Raw genomic sequence first — 25699 nt, 5'->3', positions numbered from 1 at the left:
CATAAATGAAAAAAGATATGTTTTTTGTATTCTCTAAGAGTTAGATATTAATATGTAAAAAGTTTTATGTTCATTTTTAATAAAGGTTCTAAAAAAATTTTTGAAAAAATGTTTATTTGTGGTCTTCTAAAGTGTACTAGTACCTTAAGGAAATTATGTAAAATGATGTAATTAGATAAGGAAGTAAAGAGAATGGGGTTAGAGATAAACCAGCACAAAACAAAATACATGACGATAGCGAAGGATGACATGACTCAGAAATATTTAATAACACATCAATTCATTTGAAACTGTATCACCTTTAGCTATTTGAGAGTGACAATAGGGAAAACCAAAAAAGAGGAAACAGAAATAATTTTGAAAGGCAAAATAACATGGAATGAATAGAAATCTGCTGAGAAGCAAAATTCTAAGTAAGAGAACAAAGATGAACCTACATAAGACCTGTTGTATATATGGGATAGAAACAACAATTAGCAAGAAAGAGGAAGATAGCCTTTTGAAGTCTGAAAGAAAATAATGAGAATGATACCGGACCACAAAGTAACAAGAGTGGGAGAAAAAAGAATGAAAACAAATGCTGAAATTGAAGAAGGATTAAAGGGAGAAAATATAGTCAAATACTTAAAATCTCTTCGCTTAGAATGGATAGGACATAATATTATACAGAGTCGCACACGCTCAAATATGTTGAGAAGGATAGCTAACAGGACACCAGTATGACCTAGATGTAGAGGAAGGCCTAGAAGAAGATGGCTGGATGATGTAGAATAAGATATAAGAACAATGAATGTTAAAGACTGCAAAGTTCAGCGCAAGGACAGGAAAAAATGGAATGGGTGTGAGGAAAATTTACCTCACACCAAAGAATAGGATTTTGAACGGCCATGGCGATAGCTACAATCCCTAGAGATTGTAATGTTTAATGAATGAATGTAAAATGATGTATATACAGTAACAACCAACCTACTAGACACATAGGACCATTGGGCTATTACAGTCATGGACCATTCACTCGTTGCAATGTTTAACTTTATGTCTAAGTGACGTTTAGAACGTCAGAAATTGTATAGAAACCTGAATAATAACATTAGACCAGTAAGGATCTGTTCTTAGGTGAGTGTGAGAGGTGGCATTCAGATTTTTGCTGATAAAGTTAGGTGATAACTTCGTTAATAATAATTGATTTATGCTCCTTCTCAAATATGCCCGGAACATTAATAAAAAAAATAAAATATTTAAAAATTTAAAAAATTTTCGTTTTTTTTTTCTACTTTTTTTGCTTATAACTTAAAAACTATTCATTTTAGAACAAAGTCGTATAGGAATAAAACAAAGATAATTAAATTTTCTATCAGATGCGATTGGTGAAAAATGTCTTAATTTATCACCCTTGCTTCAAAATAGCAATAAATATAAAATAAGGGGGCAAAACAAGCCTGTCCTTATTCAATGATTTTCCATCACTTAGGCTACACTTGGAACCTTCCACATTCGCTTATAAAATTTTTGTAATGTGCTAAAACCGTACACCAAATTTCATTAAAATTGACTTACTAGATTTTGCATAATAATTTTGCAATCTAAACTTTTTTTAAAAAATTAAAATTTTTTAAAATCTTGCACAACAAAAACTAGAACATACAAAGATTTGTCAATTTTTTTACATATAAAGAAGTACTCCACCTATCTAATGCACTTTAAAGAAGGGAGAAGGCGCCGCAAAGCTGAATTAAAAAAATAACTGTATGGTACTGAAAACATCGTAGCAGATATAAAAGCTAAGATAAGAATGGGCAGGTCATGTGGTAAGATCAGAGGAAGACAGAGTGTTAAAGACAGTGTTTTTTGAGAGACGGTAGAAGATCAGCAGGCCGTCCCAGAAAAAGATGGAAAGATGATGAAGAATTGAAGTATTCTGAATTAGTAAAGGCTGCTTGTAGAATTACTTGCATATTTGAAACAACGATGTGAACCATTTTATTTCACTTAAAAGTTCGTGTAGTCCAAATAGTATGAGCAAAATTAAATACCTTTTTACCCTTTTTAAATAATTGTTTAAAAAAAACAAAAAAAAAAAGAAATTGGCTCGATTATCAAGGAGCTTAGCCACCCCTGAAGAACTTGAGGAATTACATAACATCAATTTTTCGCAAACATTTTTTTGTATTTCTTGGGTAATTCTAAGCAAAAAATGTTCTTACAAGTTTTTTCGTAGGATGCATAGTTTTCGAGATAAACGCGGTGGAACTTTCAAAAAATCGAGAAATTGTAATTTTTGAACGCGAATAACGTTTGATTAAAAAATAAAATAGCAATTCTGCTGACAGCATTTGAAAGTTTAAGTCAAATTATACTGGTTTTAATTATTTGAATTGCTAACAATTAATTTTTTTATTATTAAACAAAGTAGTCCTGTCGCCAGGGGGGGTACAACGGCCTCCTGTATTCAGATGGACTTATCCAAGTTTTTTTTATGTATTTTGACCTGTAGAACACGAATTTTTTGGGTAACAGTTGATCCGCATGTCGATAAGATTGTTATAAACCAAGAAGTTGAGGAATCACATAACAGCGATTTGTCGCAAAACAAAACATTTTTTTGTATTTTTTGGGCTATTCTAACCAAACAATGTTCCTACAAATTTTTTCGTAGGATGCATAGTTTTCGAGATAAACGCGGTTGAACTTTCAAAAAATCGAAAAATTGCAATTTTTGAACCCGAATAACTTTTGATTAAAAAATAAAATAGCAATTCTGCTTACCGTATTTGAAAGTTCAAGTCAAATTATATCGGTTTAAATTATTTGCATTGCTAAAAATTTATTATTTTATTGTTAAAAAAAGCTATAAACACCTAGTCCTTGAGTGATGTTTTCAATGATTTCTCATTTAAAATCGAACGAGTAGGTAGAAGAGGTAAAAGTGCAAGCGAAGCTATTTCTACGTAGCATGCATTAAAACGCATGTATTAGGCACAGGAAACACTATGTGTTTATAGCTTTTTTAAACAATCAAAAAATAAATTCTTAGCAATACAAATATTCAAAACAGATATAATTTGACTCAAACTTTTAAAGGCGGTAAGCAGAATTGCTATTTTATTTTTTATTCAAAGGTTATTCAGGTTCAAAAATTGCAATTTTTCGATTTTTTGAAAGTTCAACCGCGTTTATCTCGAAAACTAAGCATCCTACGAAAAAACTTGTATTACCATTTTTTGGTTAGAATGACCCAAAAAATACAAAAAAATGTTTTGTTTTGCGAAAAATCGCTGTTATGTAATTCCTCAACTTCTTTGTTTATAACAATCTTATCGACATCCGGATCAACTGTTACCCAAAAAATTCGTGTTCTACGGGCCAAAATACATAAAAAAAATTTGGGTAAGTCCATCTGAATCAAGAAGGCCGTTGTAACCCCCCTGGCGACAGGACTAAAGCTATTTGTTTATAAGCCAAAAAATTGTTTATAAATTTAAAACTTTTATGTAAAAAAATTAGCCAACTTCTAACTGGCCTACTTTTAGTTCAGAAAGATTTTAAAAAATTTGAACTTTTTTAAAAACATTTAGATTGCAAATTGATTATGCAAAATTTATTAGGTCGATTTTAATGAAATTTGGATGTTACAAAGAATTTCTTAAGCGAATTACTAAGGTTCTAAGTGCCACCAAAGTGGTTAAAAAATATTGAATAACAACAGACTTATTTTGCCCCCTTATTACCAAACAAAAATTATAACAAAAATAGACGTTTTTTCGCAGATCCTTACTGGTCTACATAGAAAGTTGACAAATAAGAGATCAGCTGTATTAAATACAGCTGTATTTTGACGTTTAATGTTGCCATTTTGTTAAAACTGTAAAAGTATTAAGAATTGTAATATTCTTGATGTTTGAATAATGTTATTTTAAAACAGAGTAATAATACTATTAATTAATGTATGTTTTGTAACGGAGGAACAATTATTTTGAAAATAGTTTTTTGACAGTAATATGACAGGGATGAAAGTCACATCTGAGAACGGACCGAATTAATAATTGAAAATTATAATTAATAATGCAAGTACAAAAAGATTGTTATTACTGATTCTGGAATATTATTGTTAAACCTCATAATATACAATGTTGATATTTGTTGATAAATATTTTCTTATAAAAATTTATCCAAAATTATCATTTGTTTACACATATCCTTTATGTATTTAATAGTGGTAAAGTTAGGAGATTATTGGTATATTTTGATAGCAATGATAGCATACTATTAATAATTATTATATTATTAATCTAGTAAATTTTTTAAATAATTCAAATTATTTTATGGGAAGAGTGAAAATGTGAAATTCATGAATATTACATTGTTCATTTTTTTTTTCGTGAAAATTGTTGAAACATGTTACAACACTAAGAAACCAGTGAAAACACGAGGCTTATTCGACTTTGCAGTTGTCAAATGGGTAAAAAATCGTAAGGGGTCAAATCAACCTAGTACATTTTTTTACAATGATTTGACTAGAGTACTATATAAGGATTTGAACGGTACTAATAACATTAAAAATGGTTCAAAAATAAACATTTTACAACCTTAGGAGGTGGGGAAGTTTTAAAAAAAATTTATTCACTGAATAAGTTTTACCGCAAGGTTTTTAAGGCGTATTCCAGCAAATAGAAAGTTATTTAAAAACCGCAGGTTCCCGCAGGAAACGTGTTAATAAACAAAATAGTGAAAAATCTTAATGTTATATATTTAGTATCCTCAAATACAGTATAAAGGCAGCCTGAATAAATCAATGACATGGGAGTTTTTAATATGTGGCTTTACAGAAGAATCCTAACAATATCTTACGTACACAGTCATGAATGAAGAAGTATTGCAAAGACTTTCAAAAGAAAAGTAATGAAATGAATAATAAAAAAATAATGAAATCAAGGTACGAAAACTAAAATACTTTGGCCACGTGAGAGAAACAAAACACCCTCTTCTGCAGAATATGCAGGGAAAGATTTTAGCAAAGTACAGCATTTGAAGGTGATGAATGTCACGGCTGCGCAATCTCAACGAGTAGTATAATTGCTTGTCTAACCTTCTTTTTAACCCATTCACTGCCTTTCAAAGAGGACGGAATTCAGCTAGGAGCTGTTCGGTTGAATGGCACCTGACTGAGATAACCATATCAATCGCTGGGGCATGAACGACACCTGGTGATCGGCAGAAAACGGGTTAGAGCAGCTGGAAACAGAATACAAATAGTCATGATGATTGCCAACTTTTGAAAGAAGACGGCACCTTAAAAAAATGTTAAAAAATATAACTAAATGATAAAGCATGTTACCTACTAAGAAGGCCTTACTTCCCAGAAATTAGTTTTCTGATCAATATTGCCAATAAGATGTTAATTTATAGTTACATTTATAGTTAATTTATAGTTATAAAATAGTTTTTAAAAGCAAACAATTTTTAAAAGGCTTAAAAGCATAAATATATGAAAGCTCTGAAACACTGTAAATAGAATTAGCAGATAATTGGAAACATGGAAAAAGGAAATGATACTTCGACCACAGGAATTAATGTATACAGTTTATTTTAATAACCTGAAATATTATTAGTTAGGTAGATTGCATATTTAAAAGGATACTTCCTGTAAAGTCACACAACACTTTTCAGATATTTTTGTAGCTTACAAAATATACCAATACTACAAAAAGTATTCCACTTTACTATGTATTAATTAATAAAAAAAAAATGTGTAATGTAGCCAAAATAACCAGTTTTTATCCAAATTAAAGACTTATTGTAAACCTTGGTTGAAACAAAGTTGTTTGTTCCACTTTTTTGTTTGGTTATAATATTCTTGATATTGAATAATTCTATTAACAAAAATTGCCACTACAGAGTTAATAAAAATATCTTTTTCAAAATCTTTCATTAGAGATAATTTAAAAAAACACCTTACTAATAGGAATTATACACTGTCAACTGAAGATAGTTTCAGAAGAAATAATAAGTGAATTTCAGAACAAAAAGATCAACTATAGACCAAATAAATATAATAATTAATTTCAAACAGGCACATGATAGGTGTATCCCAAAAGTTAAACTTAATATCCTTAAACTTATACAAATGACCTAGGATGATTCTAAGATAGTTGCAAATAAATAGAAAACTGATATGAGATATTTAGATATTGGAAATGGAGTTGGCAAGGTGATGGTTTCTCCATAGCACTATTAAATTTTAATCTACTGGCGTAAATATTAACCAAAGGAAAACAAAATATATGAAGTGCACAAAATCTGATCAATCTTTGAGCCCAGGTATTGAAATACGCTTTCCTTACCTGAGCTCAATAATAAATAACAGGAACAATTCCAGTCAAACAATATAAGCACAGATTTGTAGTGCTCAAGAAAAGCAAATTACTGAGCCAAGTGTCTAAGCTAGGATTCTTAAAACAGTTATTAGGTGATTGGTCACATATGGATGCAAAACATTGACTCTGTCAAGTATTGATGAAAATCAACTGAAAATCTTTGAACTTAAAATACTAAGAAAGTTATTTCGATGACCCCAATGTACCTATACATGGAATATTAAAATGAACCACAAGATAGACGAATAATTGTTGTGCGCAGATTTGTAAAGACTAAATTGACTTGGTCATTTAGAAAGTATGCTGGATAATAAAGCTGTAAAAGTAATCCAGAGGTGGACACCACAATTAAGTCAAAACATAAAGTGAAACGAACTTCGACGTGTATATACATTTTGTATACTGTATACATATACTATATACTACACACATCAGCGTACGTTTCACTTTATGTTTTGACTTAATTTGTTTGAAAATGAATCGTGACGCATGGGAAAAGTTATAGCGGACGAACTATAACAAATTTTGACATTGATTCTTTAGTGCTGCACTGTTACATCATAATATACCTAATAGAAGAAAATATATAACATATAAACAGATATGATTTTTAACCTATTTTTTATTTATTATTTACTTATTTTATTTATTTATTTTTTATTTATTATTTATTTATTTATTTTTTATTATTTACTTATCTTCAATCTCCCAGAGCCATCAACTTTAACTGAGGATATTAATCAAATAAAAACACTTTTATCTGGAGCGAGTGAAGGTGCGATAAGTGTCAACAGTAAACATATCTTTCGTTTTGGGAAGAAGAATAAAAACGGACATAGACCAATTAAAGTCGTTCTTTCCTCGGCTCGTGAAGTGCATCAAATCTTAAGAAACAAAGTTAAATTAGGCCAGGCAAATAAAATATTTTTCCTATCTGATCAAACTCCCTATCAGAAAAAGCAACTCGATTCAGTGAAAAACGAACTTAGAGTGCGTCAACAGGCTGGTGAGCAAAATTTAACTATTAAGTACTTCAACAATACACCGAAAATCTGTAAAAAAAACTAAAACCAGGCAGCCCTATACTTTATTACCAAAATGTTAGAGGACTAAGAACTAAACTGTCTGACCTCAGCTTGAATGTCAGCAACTGTTCCTATGATATCATTATCTTAACTGAAACCTGGCTCACACCTGAAATTACGGATGCTGAACTTGAGCTTCTCAACTACAACATCTACAGAACTGACCGCTCTAAGGACTCCAGTGTCTTCAGTAGAGGTGGGGGAGTGTTGATTGCCATTAAGAACTCGATTCCTTCTTATCAAATTCAGTCTGATCCTTCGATTGAACAGTTGTTTGTTCTCTTTAATAACAAATCTATAATCGGTACAGTATATTTTCCACCTAAATCTATAGCTACTTTATACCAATCGTACTTTGAACAGCTTATCACTATAAGCGAGCAATACGATAGAGCAAACCTTTTTCTATTGGGTGATTTTAATCTTCCATCTGCAGTTTGGGATGTCGATGATTATTGTTCCGTTGCTTCTCCTCAGCCTACAGCTACACAATCTGAAGCTGATTCTATTGAAACTATATCCAATATCTGTGCTTTTTTCAATCTCTTCCAGACCAACGAAATAACCAACGATAGAGGGGTTACGCTTGATCTCATTTTATCTCCATTGGGTATTGATGTATTGAAGGCTATCGACACTTTAATTCCAGTGGACACACATCATCCTCCGCTTGAATGCAGTTTGCCACTCAAAATCACAAATGATCATTCATCTGGTGAAGAGTATTATTATGACTTTGTTCATCTGACTATGCAGCAATTCGTTCATCCCTTGAAGCAATTAATTGGGATGGTGCACTTCAAGGAAAAGAGCTCTCTGACATGGTTTCTGTATTTTACGACATTTTTTATTCCATCATTGATCATTTTGTTCCGCTAAAAAAAATCTGTGATAAGAAATATCCATGCTGGTACTCCTCTGAGCTGAAGAAGTTGCTTCACGAGAAGAAATCAGCGCACAAGATATATAAGAGCACAAGGTGTCCAGAAAGTTATGCAGCATTTAGTAACTTAAGAACTAGATGTAAATTTTTATCAAGACAGTGTTATGCTGATTACATTCAACGTACCGAATATTCTATTGTTAATAACGTTAAATCCTTTTGGAAATTTGTAAGTAGTAAAAGGGAAAATAACGCTATACCTAATACAATGACTCTTGGAGATCGTACTGCCTTCAATGCAACTGATATTGCTAATCTTTTTGCTAACCAATTCTCTTCCGTCTATACTAACCAATCCTTACATCCGCATGTAACCCAGATTTCACCTTTGGTTAATGTGTCTAATTATCACATTGAAATTTCAAAAATCTACGAAAAACTGTCTGAACTCAATACCAACAAAGGTCCTGGTCCTGATGGAATTCCCCCCACTTTCCTTATAACATTCAGCTTCATTCTATCGTGCCCACTTTTTTATATATTTAATAAGTCTATATCAACAGGGGAATTTCCAGACTACTGGAAAAACTCTTATGTCACTCCAATATATAAATCAGGTCGAAAATCGGATATAGGTAACTATCGTCCCATTTGTATTCTTAGTGCTATTCCTAAAGTTTTTGAGAGCATTATTTCTGATTATTTAAGTTATGACTTCTCGCCAATTATAGGGGCCCAACAATTTGGATTTACATCCAAAAAATCAGCAGAATTTGGTCTCATAACATATGTTGATTTTTTGACAGATGCTCTTGAGAGGGGTTTACAAGTTGACTCTGTGTATACTGACTTTTCCAAAGCTTTCGACAAAGTTAATCATGAGCTCTTGATTCATAAACTTTATTTATACGGAGTTGATGGCCTTATATTGAAGTGGCTCAAGAGCTATCTTACGCAAAGATCGCAAATTGTCAGGGTTAATCATCACTATTCTCATACCATCTCTGTTACCTCAGGTGTACCACAAGGATCACACTTGGGACCTCTGTTGTTTAATATATTTATCAATGATCTAATACCCTGTTTCCAAGTAAGTGAAACTTTGTTATTCGCTGATGATTTAAAATGTTTTAAAATAATCACATGTGAGGCTGATTCACTTAGTCTACAAGGTGATATTGATCGCCTATCTAACTGGTGTGTGCAAAATGGTATGTGTTTGAATGCATCCAAATGCCATATTCTTCGTTTCCACCGAACTCATCATCCAATCATCTTCGAATATAGTATAAATAATCTGACCTTACATTCTGCCTCTGAAACTAGGGATCTAGGTGTGATCCTTGACTCCGCCCTTAGCTATAAATCACACATTTCCAGTACAATACAGAAGTCTATGAAGATGCTTGGCTTTATAAAAAGAACCACTAGATACTTTACAAACATCTCAGCTATTAGATCTCTTTATTTCTCCCTGGTTAGATCTCATTTCGATTACTGTTCCACAATTTGGTCCCCCTATTACTTTACTCATAAACTGAAAATTGAGGCTATCCAACACAATTTTCTGAGATATACTGCCACTAAGATGCATGTATACTATGACTATTCTGTATTAGAGCGCATACTGAACTTACCTCCTCTTGAGGTACGCAGAAAACAAAGAGACTTAATTATTTTATTTAAAATTATCAACGGGCTGTGTAACTGCCCCGAACTTCTCTCCAAAATATCTCTGTTTGTCCCCAGTCGTTCGACTAGGCAGGTGCAAACCTTTCATGTCTCTTTTCATAGATTCAATTATTCTTACAACACATTTATTCCTAGAACTCTTCGATTAGCTAACTCATTAAATAACCTCGAAATTTTTAATATATCAGTTTCCCGCTTTAAAAACCTAATTTCTTCCCTAACTTTTTAACTTTTTAATATTTTCGGCCAGAGCTTTTGTATTGTGATTAGTGTTTCATGACCTGTATGTATTAGATAACTTAAAACCGTTATACCTTGGAACATTCCCGAATTGGTTTAGGTGATATATTTTGTTTGTAATTGTACTAACCTAATGTTATCTTATTCTTTTTTGTAACTGTATTACTCATAGAATTATTTTTCCACACACCACTTTGTTATGTTATATTACGATAATTTATGTTATATAATTGGTTAACATTAATGTTATATAATTGTATAATTATGTTATATAACTTAGAACACTGTAAAATTTATATCTGAATAGGGCTTGCCCGTGAATAAATAAATAAATAAATATTTTTGGTATATTTATGTTGATATTCATTTTAATAGTCTTGTTTAGTAAAGAAATGATAACCTTGATGGTATAGTAATTAGTCAATAATTGCAGTCTTTAACCATTACCATGTTTTTAAGTCAAAAATATTTTAATTACGGCTAACAATTTTATACATTCTAGACTGAAAATAAAGACTTTGGCATATTGATAAGTATAATATATTTATTTTAATTTAAAAAAACATTTTTTTCAACATGGAGTGGCAATTTTGGTTCGAAGAAAAAGCAATTGTACCACTTACTATTTGGCAGAATCTGTAAGTTGGTACTCCCTGCGCCGATCGTAGCATTCTTGAATACCTGCATCAGCCCAGAGATCTTTAATAGCCTCGACATATGGACTCTCAAAAGTAGTCACAGTTTCATAGTCAATGCCTTTAATCAGTTCTGCTTTTTCCTGAAATAGCAAAAAAGAACAAATAGAAGTTGTGAAGGAAAAGTAAAATAGCAATGTGTTTTTTCAACTCTTTGCAAATTATTGTGACAACCATAGCTTGACCTGTGCAATCATCAATTTCTTACTATTAATTTTGTCTCATTTGTTAAGTAATTCAGTAAAAGTTGACATTTAAAAAACATTAAAAACAGTTAACCCTCTAGTGCACTAATTATTTTTTTAGTACCACTACCAAATTTCACACTAAAACTAATGAACTGATGAACTCAACTAATATAGAATAGAGTCGATCCACTCAACTAAATTATTTAAGGTTGTTCCAACACAACGAAAAACTGTCATGTAATGATCACGCTCCTGCTCAGTAAACAAAATAACCCATTGTTTTGTTGATGGTTTTTCGTAATGTTGGAACAAACCTTTAATAATCTACTCGACTTCAATTTATAAATCTCAGTGAAAATATATCTAAATGAACAAATGTTAAGAAGAAGATAAGCAGAACATTGCCTGTTAAGAAAGAGTTGGTAATAACTACATTTCGAATTTAACACCTTGGCTGCATTTAGAGATATTTTTACAGTGAGTGTGTTACGAGGCATATGTGTCCCATAGTGAACATTTGCCACTGTGTGTTACTACACAGTCTACACAGTCAACCGTTAGTGTAGTATGAGGTCTACTTGCCCCATAACGCAGCCAAGGTGTTAAAAGTAAAAATATATAATATAAAAGAAAACATACTACCTGATTGGAGGAATCACCATATTGTATTTTAAGAAGGTCCATAGCTTTAATCATACTCTGCATGGCCATAAAAATATTTTGGTAGACGAGTTTGATAAAACCTCTTTTATCTTCATCTGAGTAACCTGCACCATGGATAATTCGCATTTGCTTGATGAAAGTGGACTTGCCAGACTCACCAGTTCCTAAAACCAAAATATGCATGAATATCTGTTAATTTAAAAACATCCTAAGAAGTCAGTTTGTTTAGAAAGGGACAGTATAATAGGGTAAAGTAGAATTATTGTTTAGATCCCCAGCCCCCAACCTCTATACTTTTTAGTTAACCCTGGATTGCTACACTTATTTTCTAAACTCAATCTGCTACACCGGGGTACAGTGGTACCCCAAATAAAATTGACCTAAAATATTTACATATGTATGTTTTTAGAAGTTATGACAAAAACAATCTGAAGATAACATGTTAAGAATTTATTTTGTATACAAAAATATGTTATTATATTATTATCCACAAGTTTATTTTCATATTTTCCACACCCACTACTGCAAGTTGGTGTAACTTACAAACAAGGTTGGGGTACAAGTGTACCCCAGGTAGCATTCCATGGTTAATAGTAGCAGCATATTATATGTCGTGTCCAGACATGGTCTCATAGACTGTGTAAAAGTATGAGTTGAGTGTGTCCATATTTTTTACACATGGTCATTAAAGTGTTAAAAAGTATAAATAAATATGTTATTATTGTAGCTAAAAATTTAACATTTATAAGTAAAACCTCCGTTAATCAAAACGTTAAAAACTCAGACTCGAATTGAATCAAAACGAAAACGATTATTTTCTTTTTCATGCTTTACTCGGTTTAGAGTACAAAATGACCAAGTGTTCTTAAGGTATTCTGAGACGCATTGTTGGAGAAGCTCCTCCTAGCGGCGCCGCTTGATACTATCGTATCTCAATTAACAGAATCCTGACTCTTGGTCGAAATTTATTTTATTTATTTTGTCATTCCCCGTTAGAGGACAGTCTAACCATAATATACTGCAGATATTTTAATAGATGCAGTTCTTCTTCGTCTCGAGTTGATTCAATTCAGTCTACTTGCAATAGCCTCTTCGATAAAGGGTAGAGACCCAGAAACACTGTGTCAGAGGATGGCAAGAGACTCGTGAATCAAAACGAAAACGATTATTTTCTTTTTCTTTTTCATGCTTTACTCGGTTTAGAGTACAAAATGACCAAGTGTTCTTAAGGTATTCTGAGACGCATTGTTGGAGAAGCTCCTCCTAGCGGCACCGCTTGATACTATCGTATCTCGGTTAACAGAATCCTGACTCTTGGTCGAAATTTATTTTATTTATTTTAAAATAATACCTTAAATTATTCAACCAGGATACTCTCCTTCTTCCTATACTCCTTCCTCTTCTCATCTTTCCCTGTATTATCAGTCTTAGCAGTTCATATCGCTGTCCCCTCATTACGTGTCCTAGATATTGAAGCTTTCTTATTTTTGTTGTGTTTATTATTTCATATTCTTTGCCCATTTGTCACAACATGTCCGTGTTAATTTTATTCTGTGTCCACGCTATTCTAAGCATCCTCCTGTAACACCACATTTCAAAGAACTGTAACTTATTTATGTGTTCTTGCTTCAATGTCCAGCTTTCAAGTCCATATTGCAGTATCGAAAACATGTATCATCTCAAAGCTTTTAATCTCAGTTCTAATCTAAGGTCTTTGTTGTAGAGAATTGTCTCCATTTTTACAAACACATTTCCTGCTATTTCTATCCTGGCCCTTATTTCTGTTGTTTGATCATTATTGTCTCAAATCCAGGATTTTTTTTTTGGAGTTATATGACTACAGGCCCTTCAAGGCTCATTCGCCGATTCACCAGTTTTGCTCATTTATTTTACAATATATTTTCCTATACCTATCTACTTAACATTTTCTATCCTACTTATCCTACATGATTTATAAGGATTGACCACTGGTCAGTGGGAATAAAACATCAGGCAAAAACATATGTTTACATATATATTATAATAGATTTTAATTTCTGTCTTTACGTTAGTTAGTTTATAATTTGATTTTTATATATTTAATATGTTCTATAAACAATTGCATTAATTCTGTATTATTAATTTGTGATAATATATATGTTAAATTTATTGGGTGTGTTATATTTTTACAACTGTATAATTTATTTATAAACATATTTATATTTATTTGTATTAGAGGGCAATTTAAAATCATATTATGTTAGTTAATTGTTTAGTTTTAGTTTTATTGTAATGTACTTACTACAGTTTTATGCTGTCACACTTTCATTTAATTCATTTTATTTTATTTTTAGTTTTTTTACTGTTTTACTGGACTTTACCAATACTACTTTTACTTCTACTTATTGTTTATATATGTATATTTTTTTTTTTTTTAAATTGGGGAGACCCGTAAATAAATAAATAAATAAACATATGTTCAGCATCACCTATATCTCCACATTGACAATATGGAAATCCAGGTTCCATAGGTATTTTATGTATCAACCCTTTCTATCGGCACATTTCCCAAATGTATGTTTGTATAGTTGTTTTCTATATTATCATGTAGTTGGTCTTTTTTATATTCATTTTCAGTCCATATTTTTCACAGAAATTGTTTCATTTAGCAGTAATTGTAGTTGTTCAGCAGAGATTGCCATGATCACAGTGTCATCTGCATATCTTAAGTTGTTAATAGATCTTCAGTTAATTATTTATTCCTTGTTATATTATTGTGTCATTCATTACAACTTAGCAGTAGAAGTGCTGTATGTAAGAAATTATGTCCCTTTTGTACATGTACTGAAGCTGTACTAATTTATGTTTTGGTTACAAATGGTGATGACTAACACATACATTATTATGGCATTTGTTAGTGTAGTAATTTTGAAATCACAATAACAAATTATGCCAATTTTGTCAGATATTTATTTATTTGGGTTATAGGAATAAACTGTTTGTCTTATATTCTAGAATTCTCAGAATAATTTAAACCAATAAAAATAAAATTATTTATCTTTTGAATAATGTTTCCTGTTGTCCTTTTAATATTATCAAACTTTTAATTATCAATAATTAAAATTTAATATCACAAAAATAATACTTGTGAACTACACTATAACCATAAACTATTGTATATTAATAACAAAATTGAATTATTTATCACAAGATAAGAAAACATCAAACATTTTTGGAATAATTACAATGTAAACATTGGATATGAATTTCCCTTTTATAAAAAGTCAAAAAGGCTATATCAGAAGTGAAGAGTCCAACTACTAAGAACCAGTTTCATTATCTATTTAGACAAGAAACATACTAAAAAAACCAGAAAAAATGTGTAACACATTAAATACAGACAACAGAAAGCTAAAAGCTAAAATCTGGAATCAAGTTAAGCGGTAAACAAACCATTCAATGTATACTTGATTAAAATTTTTACAAATAGTAATTTGGCACGTACAGTAGAACTCCAATTATCCGGATTAATTGGGACCGGACCCGATCTGGATAATCAAAAATCCGGATAATTGGATTTTTCTCGAAAAATGCCTTTTCTGGGAAAGAAACGTAATTACAGCAAAACACAATGGAGAACATGCGGTATTTATTATGAAAAACAATACGGTATACACAACAATATGTAAATGACATTTACATTACATAATATTGATACACGATACTAAATCACAGTAAAATGAATTATTTTTTTACAAACTTGATTTTTTCTTTTTCTCAATCTGATCCGGATAATTGGCGATCCAGATAATTGGAGTCCGAATAATTGGAGTTCTACTGTAATGGCAATTTAAATAGCTCTGAAGGACGAAACTTCAATACCCCCTTGGTAACAGATGGGTTACTCAGCAAACAGATGGGTTAATCAGCAATTCAGTCAGAAGGAAATTTAGGGTAGAAAAGTAGGCTATTTGTTTTAAATAGTAATATGTATTTCATCACGATTTTGCGATTTCTTCAAGGAGAAAACTTTAAATTTATTAGAATCTTTAGATGATATATAATATACCATAAACCACAATTATAGTCTGTTCGCTAAACTCAAGACACAACTGACTAGTGATTTTAGTAAGTAATTTTGCCAATTTGGTAAAATTAAATAGTTGTTAATAATTACTATAGTTTGTTTTTAAACCAAGAGGAGCGATTCAAATTTACTGCACTATAATGCTTGTTTGTAATTGGTCCAACCGCAGGCAAGTTTACTCCACTGTTATCAAATTTTGACACTTTTGGCATTTCATGGGTTAATTCAGTTATATCAGCAACTTTTTGTGTTTTCTGTGTCATTTCTTTAGTTTTTAGATTCATAGTCTGATTTGATATAAAAAGCAGTTGTTTTTAGAACTCTTCAGTGATATAATAATGTAATATAATATGCATGGATTACTGTTGAGGGCCGAAATGATCAACCAAAAAGAAGATGTATTTGGTTATTTTTCTAGTGACTTTCTTGGGTGTGAATCTGTCTTTTTAGTTTACTCCTCCTGGTTAAAAAATAAAGCATAAATAGTTAGTAATTTTGCCAAAAAAATTACCTGCTAAAATCACTAGCCACTTGTGTCTGAGTTTAGCGAACCAACTATAACTAATGACCTAATGAAAATGACATTTTTTAATAACTAATGTTTGATGTTTCAATTTCCACTCTGGAAATAGTTCTCAAAAGATTAGTTTAAACAATTTCTATGAATATGTATAACCAAGTTCTTTTAGGTTACTTCTTTTAAAAATTGACATACCTGGCCTCGATCTTGTAGGCCAGATCATGTTTATGGTTGAAAAAATATGAGGGCAGTGTTATTACTCTATAAATATGAAAATCTGACTGTTTTGTGGGTTATTTTGTGTTATTTGTTTGTGTAATCTATATTGCAGTTGTGGTGATGTAAAGTAAGTCTTATGGTAAATGAATCCAGATATGCCCTCCTACAAGCCAGCCTACAAGGAAAAATATTTGGAAATCAAGGTCCAGGAAGAAGAAAATCTTTCTGGTTAAAAGAACCTCAGAACCGGATTCAACACAACACCTGTGCAGCTTTTCCATTCTGTTGTAGATAAGATAAACATTGCTGTGATGATCGCCAACATTCATCATGGATAGGCATATCAAGAGGAAGAAGAAAGTTTTGTAACATAGATTTGTGTTTGTCTATTGTGTATAAGATTGTAGGTGATTTTACAACTCTCTTTACTCCGTTCATCATCAACCCGTACGCGTCCACTGCTGGACATAGGTCTCCCTCAGCTCTTTCCATCTTTCTCTGTTTTGTGCGGCTTGCATCCAGTTGCCGACAATACGTTTCAGATCGTCAGCCCATCTGGTTGGTGGTCGTCCTCTGCTCCGTAGTGCTTCTTCTCGTGGCCTCCACTCGACAATACGTTTTGTCCATTGGTTGTCTGACAATCTGGCGACGTGTCCTGCCCAATTCCACTTAAGCGACGCGATTCTTTCGACGGCGTCCGCTGTTTTTGTTCTACGACGTATTTCTTCGTTTGGGATTCGGTCCCTCAGGGAGACACCCAACATCTGGCGCTCCATAGCCCTTTGAGTAATGCGAATCTTGTTCACTACCTTTTTTGTGAGTGTTAATGTTTCCGCTCCATAAGTGAGTACAGGCAATACACACTGGTCAAAGATTTTCCTTTTCAGGCATATGGGTAAGTCCGATTTAAATGCATAGCTCAGTTTACCAAACGCTGCCCAGGCTAATCCTATGCGACGTGGGAGCTCGCACGTCTGGTTATCTCTTCCCAACCGAATTTCATGTCCCAAGTACTTATAAGATGCAGTCTGCTCAATATTCATTCCATCAAGGACAATATTACGATTTACGATTTACGATTTACCAATTTAAAAAAGCATTAACTGAACTTAATGATAAAAACAATGGAGTGGACGATAGTTGTTATATAATTCGTTACATCAATGGGTGTCCGAAAGTAGTCAAAAGGGATAACCGCTCAGATAATGGCTCGAATAATAAAAGAAAAAACTAGCTAATACCCCATTACTAATGTATTATCAAAACGTTGGTGGACTTCGCACTAAATTAGCTGAGTTGGATTTAATGCTGAGTTGCTCAAGTTATGATATCCTTGTTATTACAGAAAGCTGGTTAAGCGAGGACATCTTATCTGAGGAGCTTGGTGGAGCTAGTAGCTATAATGTTTTTCGTGCTGACAGGAACATGCAAGTTACATCAAAAACCAGAGGTGGCGGCATATTGGTATTGGTTAAAAGTTACATCCAAGCTTCAATTATTAAGAAAACTGAAAGCCACATCGAACAGTTGTTTATATTATGTAAATATTTTGGAACAAGTTTTGTGGTGGGCGGTGTATATATACCACCTGGATCAACTGAGGATCAATACAGTGACCACTGTCTGGCTGTTGAAGAAATCTGTGCTACATATCCTGATACCAAGTTTTACATAGTGGGTGATTTTAATCTGCCTAGTGTACAGTGGTCAAATTCTAATAATGGTGTTAAAGTAAACTGTTCTTCAGGTTCTCCAGCTCTTTATCTAGCACAAACATATGGTTTTTATAATATGTTCCAAATGATTAATACACCAAATAGCAGAAATGTATTTCTGGATCTTCTTTTTACCAATGATAATTCAATGGAATGTTGTAAGTCTTTAGATCCACTTTTTTGTGACTCTATTCACCATACCTCTTACACCTGTAATTTTAAAATAGGGAAAAATGAAATGTTGGATTCACTTAAAATAGAGGAATTTTATTTTGATTTTAAGAATGGCAATTATGAGGGTCTAAATGATTACTTATTTTCAGTAAACTGGGACAATATATTTATACATAATGATATTGACACTGTTGTGTCAGATTTTTATAATATCTTAACTTTTGGTATTCAATGTTTTATTCCACAGAAAAAATTTAGAACATCCAGCTATCCCTCTTTCTTCTCTAGGGAATTAAGAGAATTGATATCACTAAAAAAGAGTAAACATAAAAAATATAAGCTGTCTTATAGTGAAAGGGACTATCATGAATTTAGTATGTTGAGAGCACAATGTAAACGATTGAGTCAAGAGTGTCACAAAAATTATCTGACATCTGTAAATAGGGATTTGATTAGTAATCCAAAGAATTTTTGGAAATTCATTAGTGGTAGGAGAACATCAAGTAATATTCCGAAAAACATGGTTCTAAATAATTCAGTTGCTACCAATGGTCAACAAATTGTTGACTTATTTGCTAATCACTTTTCTACAGTCTTCTCAAATGCAAAGGCAATGTCTCCTGAAAAATTTTATAGCCAAATTAACATAGATTGTCCTGTGATATGTGTATCTGAGGTTTTCGAAAAGTTAGGGACTCTTCCTAATAAGCTAATGATTGGGGCTGATGGCATTCCAAATCTTGTTTTAAAACAGTGCAAATATTCATTATCTCAGCCATTGTGTAAACTGTTTAATTTGTCTCTATCTACTGGAATTTTTCCCCATATCTGGAAAGAAAGTTATATCTCGCCTATATTTAAAACAGGCTCCAGAAATGATGTAAAAAACTATCGTAGTGTATCCATACAATCATCTATCCCAAAATTATTTGATAGTCTCATGTATAATTATTTGAACTGGCATTGCAAACACATCATTATTGATGAACAGCATGGTTTTAGAGGAGGTCATTCCACAATGACCAACTTGCTTCTATACCATGGTAGGTTGTTGGATGCCTTGGAGAGGGGGTATCAAGTTGATGCTGTGTATACTGACTTCTCCAAGGCATTTGATAAGGTCAATCACTTGTTATTGGTTGAGAAGCTGAGAAATATAGGTTTCTCTGATAGATTGGTGGAATGGTTGCGTAGTTTTTTGTGCGATAGAAGGCTAGTAGTTAAAATCGGTAACTTTATATCTAGAGTGATTGAGGTATGTTCAGGGGTTCCTCAGGGGGGACACTGCTCTCCTTTGTTATTTAACCTGTTTGTTAATGACCTCAAAAAGGTCTTGAAGTATTGTGACTTTCTCATGTTTGCTGATGATCTCAAATTATTTTTAACTATACGTAATGATCTTGACATTAGTTTACTACAAAAAGATTTGGATAGTCTTTCTCAGTGGTGTGAACATAATCTCTTAGACCTTAATATTGATAAATGCTTTCAGATTTCATTTCATAGGAAAAAAAATAGAATACCATCATTATATTCTATAAATGGGCAAAATCTTAAAATAAATGAGGTAGCTAAAGACTTGGGTATACTATTTGACTCCAAACTGAATTTTAGTGATCATATAGATAAACTAGCAGTAAAAGCGAACAGGATGTTAGGTTTTACACTAAGAAATTGTAAAGGGTTATCTTTGGAGGCAGTGAAGACAGTATATGTTGGGTTGGTCAGATCACAGCTTGAATATGGGTCAATTATCTGGTCTCCTCAGTATAATGTCTATAAGTCGTTACTGGAGAGTGTGCAACATAAATTCCTACGATATTATAATTATATGTTCAATCTGAATATGATTCCTGACCACAACTATTCTCATATTTTAAGGTATCTTAAACTGGATACATTAGAGAAGAGAAGAACCATGTTTGATATTTGCTTTGTTTTCAAACTATTGAATGGAAATATATCATGTTCAGAAATTCTTTCACAAATCAAATTTGCTGTTCCACAGAGAATGCTTCGACAAAATAACTTATTTTTTATTGGCTTTCATGCAACAAATTATGGTAGACACTCATTCATGAATCGATCCCTAGAGTTTATGAATAGAGAAGATAGATTGGATGTGTTTAATAACTCTTTTCAGTCATTTAAGAGAACTCTTTTGGAAATATGTTAATGTTATATTGCTATTACATATGTGCCAGTTTATTAGTGATAACTTATGTACCTAATGGATTTATTATTTAAATAACTTTTTGTTCATTCTGTATGTGATATATTTGTACCTATATGTATCTTTTAAGCTTTTTTTAATAGGATGCTATTTAGATTAGTTTTGATATAGCCTTTAATCAAAAATGTACTATTTTTTTTTTGTAATGGGGGTTTCCCGTCTAATAATAAATAAAAAAATAAATAAATAGATTTAGCACCAGATTAGTCATTATTTGCGTCTTGTTGATGTTAATCTTTAGTCCGACCTCTAAGGAAGCGTGATATAACTTGTTCAACATTATTATTGCATCATCCATACGATCGGCTATAAGGACGATGTCATCTGCGAATCTCAAATGACTGAGCTTCTCTCCATTTATGTTGATACCATATTCGTTCAGATCTGCCTTCTTAAAACTGTGTTCCAAAAGGGTTGTGAACAACTTTGGTGAGATGGTGTCTCCTTGCCGTACTCCTCGCTGTATACAGAATTTATTTGTTTGTTGATCATATAGTCTTACGCTAGCCGTTGCGTTGTGGTAGATATATTTTATCATGTTAGTATAGCGATAATCTAGTTTACTCCGTTATTGTTGGTATATTCTTGTTGTTGACACATTTTTCTTCCTTAACCCTGGAACAGCACACTGGGGTCTGAAAAACCCAGGCAAAAGGGTGTTAAAATTTTGAGGTGATTTTTTGGTATTGGCTAGTATGGCTGATTCTAAGAGAAAATATTAGCGTCCACTGACAACAAAAGAATTAGAGTGAAAACCTGTGGGCGAATGAAGATGAACCTGAGACCATCTCAAAGATGATTTTGGAGACTCATCAGATGAAGACGATGATTATGTTCCTGAACATCAGTCTGACACTGATAACGAACAAAGTGACGACGATAATGAAGAAGAACAAACAGAACCCAATACCTCGCAAAGAAGTATCACCAGTATTCTGGGAAAAATTGTTTAGAACATCGTACTGTTTAGAACATCGTACTGTTTTGAACATCGAGCTCAATTATGTTATGTGTGTCAGAACCAAAGTTGAAGTGCCTGGCTAAGCTTAAGAAATAGTTATCTTGTAACAACATTTATGTTTTACTTTAATTTCAAGAGTTTTTAAACCCTATTTCAGTAGAAAACAAACTGACCATCTATAAAACAATACTCAAATCAGTGTGGACATATGGAATTGAGCTGTGGGGATGTAGCAAACCATTCAACACCAAAATACTACAGACATTCCAGTCAAAAACTATTAGTATGTTAGCTAAAGCCCCATGGTATGTGTCAAACCAAACCCTTCAGCAGACCTCAACATCCCCTTCATCAATGATGTGATTGCTGACCACTCCAGAAGATACATGAATAGCAGCGCAGACCATCCAAACCATCTCATAGACGAACTATTCAACCCCCCACTGGTTGATAGATGCCTAAAAAGACTTTGGCCAGAAAACCTAGCTGCTAGGTAAATTCCAGGGAGTCGTCAATGGACGACACCTGCCACAAGCCAAGAACACACATCATATTTACTTATTATTGTATTGAAGTAGATTGTAAATTAGCAATAAATAAATAAATAAAAAAATGTGCAAAGATAAAGATCCATTGGAACTGTATGCAAAATGGTGAAAATTTGATTCTGGCATTTTGACAATTTTAGATAACCCCATTTTTACTGAAACACAGGATGACAGAATTAAAGTGTAGGTGTTCTTATCAATTTACTCAAATTAATGTGTTGCTATATTCATATTTTTGATAACAGGTCATATCTTAAGGTTTCCTTTCCTTGTGAAACTAGCATAATCCATATTTACATCAATTGTTAAGTTAGGTCATAAAGCACCTCAAAAAATTTCCACAATGTTGTCAAACCAGTTGTTTATTAAAATGCATACAAATAAAATTCATATGACTTGTTAAATTTTGGTTTTGTACACAGAAATAGTAAACACAGGAACTTACCAAGTATTAGAAAAGTCAGTATCTATAGAGAGAGAGACATACTTTATTGATACAATGTACCAAAAGGCCATCGACCGAAGTCTTTCAGCCAATTTACACAATTAATATACATTATTACAATATATGTTTTTTGTTAATATTAATACAATACAATAATTTAAAAAAAAATATTTGTATGTGGCGGTAATCACAATATCACTGACAATTAGTTACAATACAGATGATGATTTGAATAGAGTTGTTTATTGTCTTGATGTGTAGCAGATTTCTTCAAAAAGAGTTCTTCCTGGATATCTACGGGCACCGTCCTCTGGTATCTTCACAATGTGGGGCTCAATCAAATTTTTGTTATTGTCATTAATAAAGAGATATTTAAACAGCTTATTGAGTCTCTCATTAATAGATTCAATTCCAGTTTTCTTGTACAGCATTCTGTTGGATGGATTATGAAGTGGATTATCAGGATGACGCATTCTAGTAATTTGTCGAAGGCGAGTTGTTTCAGCCACTTTTATATTATTTTTGGCAGGACCTTTAGAATTATAGAAAATTGCAGAACCATACTCCAGCATGGGCCTGCATATCATTTTATAAATATTGGCTGCTGTTTCAATCGTAATTCCCTCATTCTTGTATGTTAAACTTCTGAAGTGTTTTGCTCTAGTTATAATTTTCCTTTTTATAACTGCTGTGTGGTGGTTGAACTTCAATTTGTTATCTATTTCTATTCCCAAATACTTAACAGTTTGGGAGGGTTTAATAATATTGTCGCATATGTTTATAGTTGGTGAGTGATCTTGGATTCTATGGTTAAATATTATTAGTTTTGTTTTAGAATGATTTATTGTTAATCTCCATTTATTCATCCAAGATATTGTGTCATCCACCTGCCTCTGCAATAAGTCCATTGTCTTTATTAAATTTTTTCCATATGATATCACTGCAGTGTCATCAGCAAATTGTAGTAAATTAGTGTTGCTTAGTCTATTGTCGCATATGTCATTGCAATAGAGATTATACAATAGAGGAGAGAGTGGTGAACCTTGTGGAACTCCTTGTTGCACTGAAAATGAATGGGAATATGTTTCATTGATCTTAACTATACACCTGCGTCTTCTAAGAAATTCGTCAATAATCCATATTAGAGAAGGGGAGCATTTCATTCTGTGAAGTTTATATAACAATTCTCTATGCCAAACGGAGTCAAAAGCCTTCTTGATGTCCAAGAAAACTCCAGCGGCCTTTAAGTCTGTTTTAGACTATAACATAAAATGATACAAGAAAATGGTATAACAAAAACTTACATGAAATGATTGTGTACAATATTAATACAAGAAGTTTTGTGTATTACATTGTCACCTTTTGTTATCAAAATATGTTATGTGATTCTGTGCAATACATCCTAAAAAAGTACTTTTTTATATTTTTGTGATGGTACGTGTACTGTTAACCTCAATTTTCTTCTTCTTATTTTCTTTTAAGAATATTTTAACCTCATTTTTCTCAACATTTAACTAGTTAGTTTTATCTTTGATATTTTATATTACAAAGATATATTAATTTTATATGATGGATAAGAAAACTCTATTATTATCAGCTGCTTCCATTGCAACATTTGTTAAAAGAAAAGTTAACGTTAAAAGAACCAATGTGACAGTATAACGAAAATAACCTAACTGCACATGCCTGTGTACTAAAAATTGTTATCAAATAGGACATGTTCTAATTTGTATAACATTTTCTGTTAACAGATTTTGTTTCCTGTTTTACATTGTGACAAAACTTAGCATACCATTTTCTTATATCATTTTATGTTATAGTCTAAAACAGACTTTAGTCCTTGCAATCTTGCTGCCTGTATATTGGATGTTACTATTGATAGAGGAAGGATTGTAGATGATTTTTCTCTAAATCCAAACTGGTGTGCTGGTACTAAGATAATAATTAATTAATTAATTAATTGATTTTTCTGATAAGCTGTTTACATTTGGTATTGTTTCCATTTTTGAGTATCTTCTTGTGAGTGTCTCTGGAATTGTGTTTTCTTGTTGGTTTTCTTCAATCTTGTGGAATTTTGAAAAGAAACCTAATAAAACTTGTGTTTATACCCTCTTATGGTTTATTTTAATGCCTTTTCTGATGACGAGGCAACTTGGTATTCTTATTCGCGGTGTGCAAGTACTTGGAGGCGATACGAGAAACGATCGTGCGAGAATAGCGGAGAAATATTTTAACTTTCTTAAATAATTCATTGTCAATTGAAGTTGTCAAATTGACGTATATTTCATATCTACAGTCAATGAAGAAGAAAAATTATATATTGCTCCACAATATTGATATGATATGCAATTGTTATATAAAGGTAAATGTAATTAATTGTATTTTGCTTGCATTACTGCATTTTAATAACTAATTTTATTTACTACATACAATTGTTTACGTTTTAATAACATAACCTGGATCTTATTTTTTCTTATTATTTTTTTGGACTATGGCCTTGACAATTATCCAGCAACCAGGACCATATGATTGGCCAATATAATTAAAAGTGCGAATAAAAGTGCAGAGCGAAGAAACCAGGTGTCCCTTTTCCGAACTTGCACAGTCCCAATACCGATATATTTACATATCCTTATGGGAAAGAAGGGGCAGTCGTGGGCAGGAACAATGAAATTTGGCCTTCGTAAATTGTAAACTTCCTACAATATTCAATATCGGTCCATAGATAAACAAGAAGGAAGAAGCTTATTACCAGCAGTGGAATTTATTACAGCTCTGGTCTCAATAAGCACAAATATGTTGGGCATTCCTGTATACAGGCAATTATGGTATTTATTTATGGCCATCACCACGCCAAAAACAGGTAAAGAAACAAATTCTTTGATTTCATTTTTCCTCGTTATAACCAAATATGCCTCGTCATAGAGGTGGTATAGTTCAATAGGAATTTCATGGGACATCTAGTGTACCCCGTTATAAGTGAAACCTTGTAATACCC

General features: G+C 32.2%; 1 protein-coding gene across 8 annotated transcripts in view; it reads right to left on the bottom strand.

Annotated features, from left to right (window-relative positions):
- The window catches only part of LOC114336320 (guanine nucleotide-binding protein G(q) subunit alpha), a 70553-nt gene that overhangs the window by 40419 nt on the left and 4435 nt on the right, over positions 1-25699 (bottom strand). For 5 of the 8 annotated variants that reach the window (XM_050655132.1, XM_050655133.1, XM_050655131.1 and 2 more), the window contains exons 2-3: positions 11800-11984; positions 10898-11052 (exon numbers count right to left, since the gene is read on the bottom strand). In XM_050655132.1, the coding sequence (XP_050511089.1) occupies positions 10898-11052; positions 11800-11984 (340 nt within the window). Of the gene's footprint in view, positions 1-10897; positions 11053-11796; positions 11985-25699 lie in introns of all 8 variants that reach the window. The other 3 variants (XM_050655128.1, XM_050655127.1, XM_050655126.1) reach the window with 1 other exon arrangement.

This window comes from Diabrotica virgifera, chromosome 6 (genome assembly GCF_917563875.1).
Source record: "Diabrotica virgifera virgifera chromosome 6, PGI_DIABVI_V3a".
NCBI classification, from domain to species: Eukaryota; Metazoa; Arthropoda; class Insecta; order Coleoptera; family Chrysomelidae; genus Diabrotica; species Diabrotica virgifera.
Note: the sequence above shows the minus strand (reverse complement) of the source record. Positions and strands in the feature narration are given on the sequence as shown.